We start from the raw sequence: 14,938 nt of genomic DNA, 5'->3' as shown, positions 1-14,938 counted from the left end.
TTTGCATGTTGCATCATTCTGAGATACTACAGTGGGTGTGCAGTAGCCATTATTCTTTAGAGATGTATGAGCAGCATGGGAAGCATTGTTGCTTTTGCTAGAACTGTTTTTGCAGGAGCATGAACCACTGAGAGGTAATTTAGCAAGTATACAGAGCAAGGAATTATAGCCTTAGCTGGCTGCAGCTTGCAACATAGTGCTAATCATTGAAGAAATTAACTTTTAGCTGGCAGCCTGCTGCTTCTTCCCATCAACCTGTTTCCATTTCTGTGGTGACAGACGTTAAGTAGTAAAAATTGACAGGAATCAAACTAATAATGCGGTCTCTTTACCAACTAATTAGTGCATTTACTTTCATTATGACGTGGTGCACTCTAAGGACCTCCAGGAGAGACAGCCCTTCTAATTTTGGTGGTGAGATGTTTAATATCTCTAAAGTCTCACCTTAATTTGCTCTCAGATTTTTTTTTTATTTTTTTTTTTTTCCTTTTAATACTATTTTAAATTGTTTAGTTTCAGCTCAACAGAGAAATTGACCTCTTTAGTTTATTCATACTCAGTTCTTTTGAATTGCTTGGTATGTGGCGCTTAGTGTTTCAGAAGTTATTTTGGGGTGGGAGAAGTCTAAGCTTTCCTCAGAGCAAGTATTCATGTTTGTTTTTTTTCCCCCCATGGCTTGCCACTTAACATTCAATTCTTAGTAGTATCCTAGCGGTGTCCTAGAAGTAGTAAGATTTCAAAGACTGAAGATAATAAAAGCATGAAGCAGTTGTTTGGAATCATTGTATTTAATAGACTCAAAGCACATCTAAGTGCATGTTGGTTTTATTTCAGTCTTACAAAGATAATTGCCAAAAATAAATTTAATTAGTCTGTGAAAGTGTATTTTCGTGGTAATGAATTAGGGTTTGTCACTGCTGATTTTAATGAGACATCTGGCTAATATCAGTTAGTAGATGCTGCTGGGAAAATATTGCATTAATTGTATTCTGAGTTGATCACTGCGTGTGCTTTTGAGATAAAATATAATGGTGATTACCCTCAGTGTAGAAATCAATTTGACAAAGTTACTCTTTTGTTTGCGAGTGTTTCCCCTGCGAGTCCATCATGGTTGATCTTTCCTAGCTGAATAACAATATCCCTTGGGGAGAAAATGGCAGTATCTCTTCATTGCTCCCGGGAGATGTTGTCAAAGAGCAGGGGATGTGTATAAGAAGTTGGAGGGAGGAAGGGAGTGAAAGAAGGGTAATGAACCACAGGACGTGACTGATATATTAAAACCGTCAGGAGAAAAAGGAAATTAAGTTGCCTTGAAAATTGTTTTGAGTTGGGAAAATCTATGTTTAAGTCTCCTCTGTTAAGCATTTCATTCCCATAATGTCCAGTCTTACACTTGGAAGCCAAAAATGAGCATTAGTATCTAAATCTTAAGTGAGGAAAGACAATTTTTAGTTGCGAGTTGGAAGTCTGAGTAGTGCTGTAAAGCACACCTTGAATGTCCGATTTAAAGGAAAGACCATGATATCCTGTTAGAAAGGAGGATTTGGCCTTATGATCTGTTCAGTTATTGGCAGTCTTCTCTTCAGTGATGTCCAGATTTGTATATAAATATATATATATATTCTTTTTAGTTGTGTTATATATATATATACATTTACTGTGATTAAAAAGGCAGCAACTCTACCGCATGGATTACAAACATTCGATCTCCATGCTTGGATAAACTCCATCAAAAGCACATTATCTCCCACTTCTGTGGCCAGCTGTCTAATTGTACTTGTTGTAGCCGCTCACTGTTGGAACATGATACTAGTGAAGAGCAAGAATGATAAATTACTCACTGTAGGTGATAGCGATGATGATAATTTTTAATTTCCTTGTTCCTAAGTGAGTTGGTAAGGTTGCCTTTGAGTTCCCATAAGGAGTCAAGCAATCTCATTTGTTTTATCCTGTTAAAAAGCTGCACAAAACGGACAGTCACCATGGGAAAAGCCTACTGTTCAGATATGTCTGAATTAAACAAAATTTGGTCTCCCCATTTCAGGAGAGGGCTGTAAATTGAAGAATATAGGTGAAGAATACATATACCCGTTACAGCTTCCAAAGCTTTTTTGATCTTATTGTATTTTGTGCATCTTATATGAATGAAAGAAAAATTAGGTACAAGGTAAATCACTTGTGAGGGGAGAAAATTTGTTGAAGAAATGAGTCGCATTGAGAGGAAGTGCTTCATTTGCAGTTCATATGCTTGCATGAACACCTTAAAATCCCTCAGTGATCGGTGAAGACCTTAAGCTATTCTGAGAATTCTTTGTCAGAACCAGGCGTGGATGAAAATGAGGAGGGGTTACTGGATACTAAAATAATTTCAGGATTATATTTCTTTAAATTGGTTGAGAAAACTTTTGCTAGGCTTTGCTGTCTCAGTAATGCAAATCTGTTCCTAGTTATTTCTTTAGCTCTGTAGTTATCCTTCTTAGTCCTTAGCTAATTGTGAGGAGTTGATTCTGAGACTGAGTTTTTTGTCCTCGTGGCTCTGCTTGCTTCGTAGCAGTCTATTTGAAAACAGAAAATAATAATTCTGCATCATTTCTTATGTTTAGCATCCTTTGAGGCTGGAACATACATCTAGGTAAAGTTTTAGTTATTTATTACCAGTTTAAAAGCCATCATTTTTGTTGTATGATATTCAAGAGACTGGCATTTGAAAGCTTCTGCCAGATAAGTTCTTGATGGTTGATGCTTTGTGCAGTTGTTGATGATCTGTCAAAGGCTGAGCAAAACCAAGACTGCAGTGGAAGAAATAACAGTTAACATCATGCTTAAGACAAAAGAAAGAGTCGGTAGTTACAAAATGTCACCTAACATTTACAGCAGCATTATTGTCTTGTTCCTTTTCATTAGTTTGACTACAAATGTTTTTTAGAGTGTTTTTTTTGTAATATTTTTACACCTTTCATGAAAATCTGGCCAGCCCTTTATTTCATTTTAATATACCCTCGCCTGTGAGGTGTGTGTGCAGTGATTTTTTTTCCTTACCTTTTTTGCTGCTTAGCTCTGTGTTTAAATTTTACTACAAAAAGGGAGGACTTAACTCTTCCTTTAGTCTGTAGGCACTGGAAGTTGCTTTCTTTGTAGTAGTGCATGTTTAATAGAAGTTTGTGAATAACTGTTGTAGCTTCTGCAATTTACAGTTGTGTACTGAAGTGAAATCACCTGAAAATGCTTTAAACTTTGAGTTATATGAACTTTGAATATGTAGAACGTATTTATTGTTCAATTCAGTAACAGAGCACCGACCTCTAATATTAAATAATGGGAATTAAAATGGAAGACAGGATATGCTAGTGCCTGAAAAGATTGTAATCAAAGTCATTGTTAGATTTGCATCATTGGGTATTTTGACTTGCCGATTTCTTCTCTGGGTACCACATTATGCTTCTGATAAGCACCTCCATGAAACTCAGTAGTGAGTTTCCATGACTTTGACTTTGCTGTGAGGAACAACTCTGGGGGGAATCTGTGAGCAAGCAGATCAAGTGGTGTTTCAAATACAGTGTAGTTATTTCTGACAATGCGTAAGGGGAAATGTTTCTCTACAAACAAAGACAAAAGGTGTTTTAATAAAATCTGCTCTAGATGTTAATATTTTTATTAGTAGCTTAATGTAGGTTTATGGAAAGATGAGTGCAGGTTGAGAAAATGTCATTAGTAATGTTCATTCTGTTGGTTTTAAGCTATTTATTTATAAGTAAATAAAGAAATGGAAGCACCACCACACAGTTTCAAATAATGGAATTGTATTCTTGTTCTCATTCTCTTCTCTGAAGTGATTTTTATCTCCAGATGATTTTGATAGAGTTCCTAATTCTCAGACCTATGATAACAAACATTGGTTTGGTAATATATACATACAAGTTCTCATCTATGGAAAATAAAGTTAAGAAAGAATATATTACTTTGTTTTTGGCTCAGTAGTTGTAGGAAGATTCAAGATGGGAAGCTGTTAAGCATTTGAGCAAAGAATATTTTCTATTTTGCTACTTATCAGACATGCAAATGCTCGGTCTACTCCTTCTTTCTTTGCTATGAGTCCAAGTGATTTCTCTATCCCTGAGCACAGGAAACAAGCAGGTAGCAGGGGGATGGTTTCTTTGCTTGTAACTGAAGTCTCCTTTCAGCCTGAACCAAATCTCCTAAAAATGTTTATCTGGGGATGTCTTCTCAGGGTAGCATGTCAGATGTTGCTTCTTGCTGCCAAGTGTCCCTAGCTGTTTGCCACCCTACCTGTGATACGTCTCCTTGGAGTTTGGGGCACTGTTCTTGCTTTCTGCTCAAGAACATGACTTGGTAGTCTCATTTTTCTCTGAAAGCCAGTTTTTTTTTTTTTCCCATCAATTCTTAAAGCATTTCTGTTATCTCAACCTTTATCTTCCCTTAGCCAGTAATCGTATCTTAAGTTTTATTTGCAAGCATACCAACAGTATTGATGCAATGATTGAGAGGTATTTTTATGGCTGAGATGTCTGACTGGAATCCAAAAAAGATTCTGCATTAGTAAAAGTAGTCTTGATGGGTCAGTTAAACTTTGTCAAACTTCTCAATCTTCCCTGAAAGAGGCGTATTAGAGACAAGGATATAATTCATCTGAGAATGAGATTCTCAGCAGTGAATGAGTGATAGGACCTTTTGCTTAAGAGATGGAAGAGTCAGCAGTTCCAACATCTGGTATTCATTTGTCATGAAGGTCCCTTAGTGTCTCCTTGGTTCATTTCTGAACTTTCCAAACTTCAACTAAAGTGCTATTAGAGGATAAGCTAAAGCAGGTGATTCAACATAAATGGTTTATTGCTTTAGGATGTATTTGCCACCATGCTGTCTGTTCTGGATTTAGACTAGAAAGAAAAAAAATAGACAAATTAATTAGCTATCATTCAGATTACATATCCATATTTTTAAATATATTTATTATAGGGTTTTTTGACTGTCATTCTTCATCTTATTTGTATTTTCTTTACTACAGGCAATTGCAGGTTATTTTGATATATTTTTTGAGAAAGGCTGTCACAACAAGGTACGTGGTGGTGTCCATTTTAATAATAACTTTCCCAAGAGTAAATACTTTTTGAGCTCTTTTTCTATGTCAAAGTGTTTGACAGCAAGTCTGTTTTGCTGTAGCAAACACTCGTAGGCATGCGTGTTTAGTAATTGATTGATGTAGTCTGATATTAAAAATGTTGTTCTCTAATCAAACTCTTGAACTCTTCCCATACAGGTCTTGTTTTCAACTGGTCCCCTGTGTACCAAAACACACTGGAAACAAACAGTTTTTCTTCTGGAGAAACCAATTCCCGTTGAAGCAGGTATATTGAAATTCAGTCCTTGTGCAACAGCAATTGTGTTACATTGGTATTATCATTAAATGTAATTCTAAAACATTTCAAGAATTATGTAAGCATTAAAAAGGATTAGTAATGAGGTCTTTCAGCTACTCTTTAGGGTTGTTTTTTTTGTTTGTTTGTTTGTTTTGTTTTTTGCAGAGCAGTAGGAAATACTGATATATTCCACAAAATTAATGGCAGATATATACCTAAATGGGCATATGTCAATACTTATATAGTACCATACAGTGTTGTTAATGAGAAATCTTATTTGTGTTTCAAACAATTTTTCTCTGGTGCAAGAAAAACTCAAGACCAGAGTCTACTGTTAATGTTCTCTTACTTTGATGTTAGTTGTGTTCTAAAGTATCAGTGATTGCATGGATATTCTTGTTCCGCTCATAAACTTTGCTGTACTTGTTAATGTGAATCATGAGTATATGAATGAGTACCTGGAGCTGTGGGATTATTCTATAAATAGAAAATGGTTTCAGAGAACACACAACCAAGAACATGATCCATTGAAGTATGAAGGATGTCATTTGGTTATGCTGAGTGTTGTAATAAAATTGATCATTTGCTCCATCTCAGTCGTGAAGCAAGTAAAAAGGCTTTTGTTTTTGTCAGGGATAACCCAAAATTCAGACTATGAATTGCTGAAATAAAGTTTGGAGGACTAAACTGATATATATTAGTGGTTTTAATTAGCTGTATCTATTAAGTTTTGAAAGTAACTTTCTATGCAAGTAGTCAAATACTCTTTGCTTTGTAAACACAGCTGTGTGTTTGTTACCATCAAGGAACAGTTGTGCAGAAGAGAAGCATACATCAAGGCAACGTTACTCATATTGAAGGCCTTGTTTTTTTTACAGGCTATCAGGATAAAGTGGATCTGGCTGTGGGGTTTGGTTCTTCTGTCAGCAAATAAACTCATGGCAATATGTGGTCTCAAAAGGAGGAGTTTATAACCAGACCAGACGTATTGAGGGAGAAGTGTCTAGAAACTTACGTGGATTCTGCAAAATAAACTGAAGTCAAGAGGCTTAGTGGTGATGTGGAGGAGTGTTGAGGTAGCTTGTTACCATCAGAGCTTTTTACTAGAGGTTCCTTTCCAAAAGGCACAGTGATCTGTGTTACATGGCAAATCATTTTTGTCACTCTTGGTTTTATGCTCTTAAATAATTTATATTTGCCTATTCTTAAATCCTGTCGCTGCTTAGGTGCATTTGTGCTTGGCTTTTGTTCTGATCAGCTTCTCTTTCTAGGTGAGGCTGGCTGAGGTCTCTGTGCTGCATTTCATTACATTCCAATGTCATAGAGTGTGAAGGGAATATTTAAAAGTGCAATGACATTTGTTGGAATATGCACATTATTTAATATTACATAGATCATTTGACATTTTGAAAGCTTTGGAAATTACTTGGAGGTGTGTCTGGTTATAGAATTCTTGTCTACTTGCCATGACTTTCTCAAGACAGCTGTGGTAATGGTGCGCTTTGAAGCAGTGAATGTAACCTGGTTGACCTTCAAGATGACTTTTGTCTTTTATCTTCTTCCTTTCTCTTTATTAGCTCGTATTTCTTTAAATTATAACAGTAACAAATCTTGTTGCTGCCATGACTAGTTTATTATGGTGCAGTGGAGATTCTTGTTTCCAGTATTTTAATTGTCACAGAAGCTGGATTTGTTGGTATAAAATACGTGTAAAATGTTTTCCTGTTTGGTAAATGTGTCTTTTAGACATCAGGGTTTTGGGTTTGTGTTTTGTATTTTTGTTGTTGTTGTTTTTTCTTTTCCAGTAAAGAAAAATGGTTCTTTCAGATGTCAAAGTCTGACCAAAATAGTAAAGTTTACTTGAGTTCTGTCAGATGTTTTACAGCTTTTGAAGGTAAACCTGAAGTGGTTGTAAAACACCGTGTTTGGGTTTGCTCTGCAAAATCAGTTCAGCTTACAGGTATCTGAACCTGCTGTGTATTTATTAGAGATGCTGCTTCATGCCATGGCAGAATTCTTTTGTTCTGTCATGTTAGGCCTCTTAATTTTTTTCAGTTCTTTGACTCCAGGTTATTTGTTGTACAAGTAGATCTATTTTCTTAGCCGTAAAAAAGAATATTTTGCTCTTGATTCTAATGGTAACAGAATTAAGCCATTACAAGCCAAAGGATGGGGCTTGTAATTAATCCTCCCTGCTCTGCCGTTCCTGCTGCAGCCTGTGCTAGGTGTGTAGTGTTTGCATATCCTCTGAGATAGGAAATAAGAGAGGCTTAACCTAGATCCAAAGGTTTGGAGACTAGAACAAAAAACATCTGCTTTGCTACTGAGTTTTGGCTTGGTAAGTAAATATGATAGAGTGCTTTGTGTATAGTTTTAATGGATCATTTCTGCAGATTTATTTTAGGAGTGGGGGAAGTTTCTTACTAGTCACATATTGGAGGAACTAGTTTTCCTCCTCACAGACTGTTTTGAGAGACTTGAAGGTGATGTATGATGAATTAAAACCAAAAAAGCATCAGCGCGTTGGATAGACTTTAACTGCTTAGCGTGCAGTAGATATAAAGAAGCCACGTGATACTTTATTGCCAGAAAACTGTTGTTTTCTCAGACAACAGTATTGTACTTCGGACTCCCTACAGAGTACAAGGCTTCTCTCAGCAGCTGTTTTAATAGCTTGAAAAAGTCTTTATTTCAAATTCAGATGCCAAAGCCATGGCTTTCTCTTACAAATGTTCCAAACATGAATCTTTTCCTTTTGTTGTTTGTTGGAGATATTCCTGCTACATCTTAGAAGCAAAAAAAAAATATGTTCAGGATATTGTTTTTGTTTGGTTATCCCAAGCATTTATTAAATAAAATCATTTTTGTAAGCTTTTTATTTAAAGGGGCAACAGAATCTGTTCAGTAGCAGTGCATTAAGTTAAAGCCCGTATCTATATGCAAGCAAATTCTATTAGCAATAAAACAGTATATTGTCAGCGTTTTGTGTTCTTGATATTGCCTTGCAGTGGAAATAAAGCCTTGATTTGTTTATCAGTGCAGCTAAAAGGGGCTGGCACAGCAAAATAGAAGGGCTTACATGACCAACCCCCCATAAAATCCTTGATGATCTCTAACTCCCCAGTCTCTATAATTGTTTAGCTCTCTGTAAATTTACAAACTGAATAACATCTAAAAAAACAAAAAAACACACACAAAAAACAACACTGGCAGTTAGTCTGTCTGAGTGTTTAGATCTTATACTGAAATACTTCAGTATTATGTATCCCAGTGGGGTAATTTGGTTCCTAATTGGCATTTTATTGTTTGTTTTGCCTGTCTACAGTTTCAGTGTGGTGTCTTTAAAACAGTCACTGTTTACTTACAAGTAATATCTCCACAAATGATGGTGTTTGTGTTTGAATAGGCTCACATATGACAATAAGACACGGGACTTAAGATAGTTTCACAAAGGGCTGAACAGTGAAGAGGCAGAAAAGTATTTAAACCAAGCAGACTGTGTAAGAAGAGTGTCACAGAGGAGATGAATAATACTGGCAGTCAGTGATTTCTGCTCAACTCAGAAACTGCTCATTGGAGATTGAGTTGGTGATTCAGTAAGTGACGTGGCCAAATGGGAAGGTGATGGTTCATCTACAGCTGTAGGTGCCTGTGGATTAATTAGATGAATGGGGAGATTAAGGACAAGTTATTGAGTTTAAGGGAATGCTCTCTCTTCTGCAAAAAATCATTTCTACCTTTCATTGTTCATATTCGTTTTCAGAAGATGGATGATATATGGGAACTGCTTTCTAGCCAGCTCTTCCAAAAGTGATGCTTTTTAGGCCTGCTTTGTTTCAGTTACTTGCTAGACCTCAGTGTTGCTTAAGATAGTGACTCCAGTTTGTTTAAATTAGGGAGGAAGGCTAGATTTTGTTTAAAATGTCAGTCTTATGTGTGAACTTACCTTTAAGAGGGGTGTCAAATCTCACTGATGTGGAACTGTTAATACATGTATGTCTACCATTTACAAGCCTGTGGTTATTGCTATGTAGGGGATTGTCACAGCCTTAGAGCAGGGATTTCTGAAGATATTTCTTAATGGCAGCTGGATAGTTAAGGTGCCTTTAGCAGATGTCTACTGCAGTCTTGTAAGAGCTCTCTTTAAAACGGTTTCAGTGAGATTTTTCTTTGACTGGTCTTAAGATCTTTGAAGTTGAAGAACAACCTTTATGGGGGGGGGGGCAGAATTAAGAATGCTTTGAGTACCATGTACATAATTGCCTTAATTTCATTAAATTCTTCCACAAAAAGAAAAGAAAAAAGCCTTGTAAGATCTTGATTACTTCCTGCCTTCATTTACTCGTTCCATGTTTTTTGTAGTCCAGAAAGTGAGAGGATACCAAGCTGTATTAAAAGACAGGGAGAATCTTCACATTGCAAGCTCATTGCCGTGGGTCATTTCAAGCTTTACATATGTATTATGGATATGTGTGCAGAAGGTTGCATGAAATCTTCAGGTTCAGTCAAATCAGATGAATCAAGTCATAAATTGAAAAATACTGGTCACTTGGCCTAAAGGACTTAGTGGTAGATGCGCTTGCTCTGAGAAGTGCCTTACCTCACAGTATTGCTGTATGGGTGATTTTGTTGCACAGATGTAAATAAAGGTTGTGATTGCTTATGATTGCAGCGGTGATGAAAGTCAGAACCAAAATAAATGATTAGTAGTGTTAAGGGTTAGTGTGCACACAGAGTGTTCCGTAGAGCATGTAATGAGATTTGTTACTTGGTAGTGGGTCACTATAGGGGTAGGGATGCATTTATTTTTTTTCCTTATTTCCCTAGCAGGCTTGTACAGCAGTTCTGCTGAATTCTTCTGTTTTTTCTTTTTGGACAAAGCTCAGGACTTAGCAAAGGCTAATAAAAATGCTGGAAGGGGATCATAATGCATTCAGTTTTGTCCTAATCAAACTGCAGTGGCACTGTGTAGTTTACTTGCATTCAGCTAAGCGTGATAAGAGCAAGGTAATGCAGCTGAGTCCTGCAGACAGCTTCCTCCAGGCAGCTTGTAGGAGAGGACAATGGTGAAAAAACATCAGTCATCTTATATCTATGTGACATTGATTAATTGTTCAGAACTACCTTTCCGTTACTTGGTTGCAGTGCTGCTGCTTGGTTCAGCCCTCAGAAAAGATTGTTTAGAAAGGCAGGTCTAATGTGGTTACTGCATTAAAAAATAGCTGAGAAAAGCGCTTTGTTTCAGAACTTGTCATATAAACAGAATCTGGGAGTTCTGTTCTATGAAGTCAGATGTGTATATATATTTTTAATTGTATTTAGATCATTGCTTCATTTCTTGTATTGCTTTGTATTATGATGTTTTTTTTGTGGCAGGACTGCAGTCTGGGCTGATATAAGTCATAGATTGTTAATTATTCTTGTAGAGATTCATTGCTTCAGTCTATACGGTTTCAGAAACCTTCGGTATTAGAGAACATTAACATGAAATAATGAATTTCTCAGTGCATTTCTGAAAATGTTTTTATGTTCAAGTTGGTTAAATTCTCCCTCTGAAGAGAAACTATAATGTTGTATTTCTTTTTTTTTCTTTGACTTGTCCTTCTACCAGGCAAATCTGTCTAGGTAAACTATGAAACCATCTGTGCAATTCTTTTTTCAACTCCTTAGCAGGTCACAAATGGTAGCTTTTAAAGTCGTGTTAAGAAAGTAACAATGAGTGTGGTGGGTGTGAGGCATGGAAGTGAATGGACCAGAGACTAAAAGAAGAGTAGCCGAGTATTTAATGCTGTAGACCTTGAGCACTGGGTTTTGCAAATTATGGTGTGAAATATCTGAGTGGATTTCCTACATGCTTGCTAATGGAACTGAAAATACAAGCCCTGTTAGGGACTGAAAATAAATTGGGATTAATTTTTACTAATATCCAAAAGCAGCAATCTTCACAAAAGCATTGTGAAACTGAGATATCTGCTTGGTAAGCTTGTTTAAAATATGACTAAAAATACCTTATAGGTAGTATTTCCTTAGAATATGAAGCAACGTTTGTAATTGTGGGGTTTTTTTTTATTGACTTAGTAGTGTAGTTTCCTAAATATAAGAAGAGTGTGACTTGTAGGTTGGCCATAAAGCTTGAGCCAAGCTATTGAAACAGCATTTGTGATTCCTGAACTTTCATAGGGACTTTCAACATGCATGTAAGCCTGAGGCACAAATGACCTTTTGAATACCTGAAAGACACTAAATAGATTCTTATAGACCTCAAACAAGATTAAGGTCCTCTGACCTCAAAGTTAGTGTCTTGCTTGAGCATTTGGTGGGTCATCTGAGAGATAAAGCATTTGTATGACTCAACACCTCAACTGATTTAACTGTGGACGCGTAGAGCTTTGAAAACATAAAGTAAACCTGCTCTCTGAGAGCAACTTCTCATACAACATAAATGTACTTAACGCACCTCTCTTCTTAGTGTACATGATGCAGTAATGGAAGCATGTTAATGTGGTTTTTTTTTTCTTCATTCTTGCAGGAGAGGCCTTGAGGGGAAAGATAACAGTCCGCAAAAACAGAAAAGATCCACGGTCCCTCTTTATAACTCTTTCGGTCAAGGATGTAAAGCAGACCTACAGCCTTCAATGAAAGTTCTATGTGTATAGCTGTGAGAAATGTCTCATTTAACTGTTCAATCTAACTGCTGGTTGCTGCTTCTGAGAGCCAAAAATGGTAAACTTGTGGAACTTTGTATGTGTGTGCACACAACAGTGTAAAAATGATACCTAAAACTGAGAGAGGGAGTATTGTTTTGGATACTCTTGCATATGGCAGCTAATGACTAAATGAGACTCCACTGTGTTTCACATAACGCAGAGTAAAGAAGTGTTAGGTTTGGGTTAGCTGAGACATCTGAGTGGGAAAAATCAGTTTAAAGATTTGCTGTGAGGAAAAGTCATTACGATCTCTGAATGTTCCTTTATTTTCTAGCTGACAATACTTACCATTAAAGGAAAAAGAAGTTAAATGATGTGCAGCTCAGCAGTAGCTGGAAAATCCCAATGGGAATAAATTTGGAATTCCAACTGCAGGCTTGCAACACCAAAGATTTTATTTTTCTTACCACTTTGTGATTAAAAAGTTGTATCACATTTCAGTTACATTAATCTAAATAAATGATCCGAGTGTGTTTTGTAATGCAGTTGCCCGTTTCCTTTTTTTCCCCATTTAATTGGATATTCTTTTATCTGTCCATCGATGGCTCATTTATTTGTGACTAAGGTTATTTTTTCTGTATTAGCCTACTGGAGCATGGGAGAATGGAATTGTATATTGGTGAAGCTTTAGGAAAAATGCTAAGAACAGTTGCTGCAGCAGTAGATTTGGTTTGGCTGGTTACAGAGGTTGAATATGAAGTCAAAGATTGATGTGTGTGCCATGATGTTTAAACACGCTTGGTTCAAACTAGTGTAATTTAACACTAAGCTGTTAATGTGCTTGTATTGTACACCAGTGCTTTTACTGAGTGTTGATTTCAAAAGCAATGTCAAGGAGCAAAGGTGAAGGTGTTTTGCTAGTCATCTCTGAACTGCTGTTATTGCTGTTAAGTGTTTGTTTGTTTGTTTTAAGGACTAAGAAACAGAAATTCTTTGCCTTGGAATCTACTCCACAAAATTTGAGTAATTAGATATTGTAGTGTGGGAAATTACTTCTTTTTTCCCCCTGTAATTAAAGGTTAGTAGAATGTTATCAGTGCTTATGCCAATTTGGCAAGAGAGTACAAGTTTGTATTACAGAAGCTGAAATTCTTTTGCAAGGCAGCACTTTTTTCACGCAGTGAAATGTGTATTGGGAGCAAACAGCAGTTAGTGCAGTGCTACCACAGTTTTAATTGTGAACAGCCTTGTAGAACTCTGTGCCATTTCAATGCTGTTTCATTCTCTCTTGCGGAAACACACAGCTTACTCATCTGCATCCGGATCATTTTGTGTGCTTGGGAGGACTGGGGACTTCTTCCTATGTGTAAACTAATGAATTACCATTAAAGCCTTAAATGTCTTGATTAGATGTTCAAGGTCTCAGCACATATGCGCAGCTTAATGGGAGCGTTCAGTGTATTCGCTTAGTCTGGTTAATTCATTTTAATGGCCTAAATAAGAGCTTGGCCACCAAAAGGATCTAAACCTGTACTGACACCTTGGCTATTGTGTTCATCTAGTAATGAATGCATTACTTCCACTGATGTTTAGATGCCTCTATTTTATGAAGTGAGATGGCACACATCTGATAAATTCTATATATTTCGTTTTCAAGGTAGACTTTACTGTAAAAATAAATGAGGCAATTAAATAAAAAATAAAGATAGATGATTTACATCACAGTAGTATTTGACAAGTGTGAACACACAACAGTGATACAGTTGATGCATAGGCTTCTGTGACCTGCCACTGTTTTTCTAGCTTGGTAATGTATATTCCTTTCAAAAATAAGTTGTTTATCTTTGTTAAAATGCTTGGAATGAAACTCAAACTGTTCAACTATGCATAAAAATTGATCTCGCAGATGGAATTTCAGCAGTTAGCTTTGAACTGATGGATGGAGTTTGTGATGTAGTTATCGGTGTTAGGCAGTAAATATGAAGGGTAGGAGGTGCAGATTTTTGTCCTTTGCTGCAAGGTGCCGAAGAAATATAATGTACTGATAGACTGAAACTGTCATAATGTGGGTATTAACAGTGAATTTGTTTGGTACGTAATTTACTGTGAGAGTTTCATGTATGTGTCAAGTTTCATACTTTGAGCATGGCTGAGTTTTGAGCTGTTGGACTCTAATCTTGCAAGGTTCCTTATAACTTTAATTTTTTCAGTGGGTCCCCGGATTTTGTAGAAGTGTAGCTTGTGTGTGTATGAATGTTGAGATAGGGAGAAAAGGAACAGAAGTGGAGAGGGGTATAAAGGCCTCAAGGAGTTGTCAGTCTTTGGTAGCGGGGGAGAATAATGAAAAATAGTGGAAAATGTTGAAAAGGAAGGAAAAATGTTAGCTGTGACTTAAAAACAAACAAAAATATGTCAAGATGAGGAGATTTGATCTTTATGTCTTCCAGGAGCAAAGAGTAGGAGGTGGACTAAAGAGGAGTTAAACTGTCTGCAACAGCATGACCAGTGCATGTCCAGATAGCCAGCAGAAGCAGATAAAGCTGATTGTGTATCACTTGGAATGCAGAAATGGAAGACTAAATGGTAATAGTTGTTAAGAATTAGAGCAGTGCTTGGTATTTAGATTCAAAAAAAAAAACAATTCTGAAAGGTTCTCTTCTTGCACCATTGTTAAATTTGGGACAAGATGTGAGGGAAAGGTAAATGATGTTAATGAACAGAACAGTTAAGTAACACAACTAAAAGACAGATACTACTGTGATAAATTCATTACTTTTTCAAAGAACTTCCAATTCATGTGGGTGAAAATGGATCCAATAGGCAGTGTCATACGGCATCCTGTGCAAGGAACCAATCAATTATAGATGGCTTTTCTCAACCCAGGAATTGGATTGTACAGGATTTATCAGAAAGCAC

At 36.6% G+C, this 14,938-nt stretch overlaps 1 protein-coding gene across 2 annotated transcripts in view; it reads left to right on the top strand.

The window, feature by feature from the left end:
* PRMT3 (protein arginine methyltransferase 3) overlaps positions 1 to 12,563 on the top strand; it is a 105,976-nt gene extending 93,413 nt beyond the window's left edge. For both annotated transcript variants that reach the window (XM_072337794.1, XM_072337795.1), the window contains 3 exons: positions 5,024 to 5,074; positions 5,276 to 5,363; positions 11,905 to 12,563. In XM_072337794.1, coding sequence (XP_072193895.1) covers positions 5,024 to 5,074; positions 5,276 to 5,363; positions 11,905 to 12,014 — 249 coding nt within the window. In that variant the 3' untranslated portion in view covers positions 12,015 to 12,563. The remainder of the gene's footprint in view (positions 1 to 5,023; positions 5,075 to 5,275; positions 5,364 to 11,904) is intronic.
* The last annotated feature ends 2,375 nt before the right edge of the window (positions 12,564 to 14,938 follow it).

Source organism: Excalfactoria chinensis, chromosome 5 (assembly GCF_039878825.1).
Source record: "Excalfactoria chinensis isolate bCotChi1 chromosome 5, bCotChi1.hap2, whole genome shotgun sequence".
Lineage (NCBI taxonomy): Eukaryota > Metazoa > Chordata > Aves > Galliformes > Phasianidae > Excalfactoria > Excalfactoria chinensis.
Note: the sequence above shows the minus strand (reverse complement) of the source record. Positions and strands in the feature narration are given on the sequence as shown.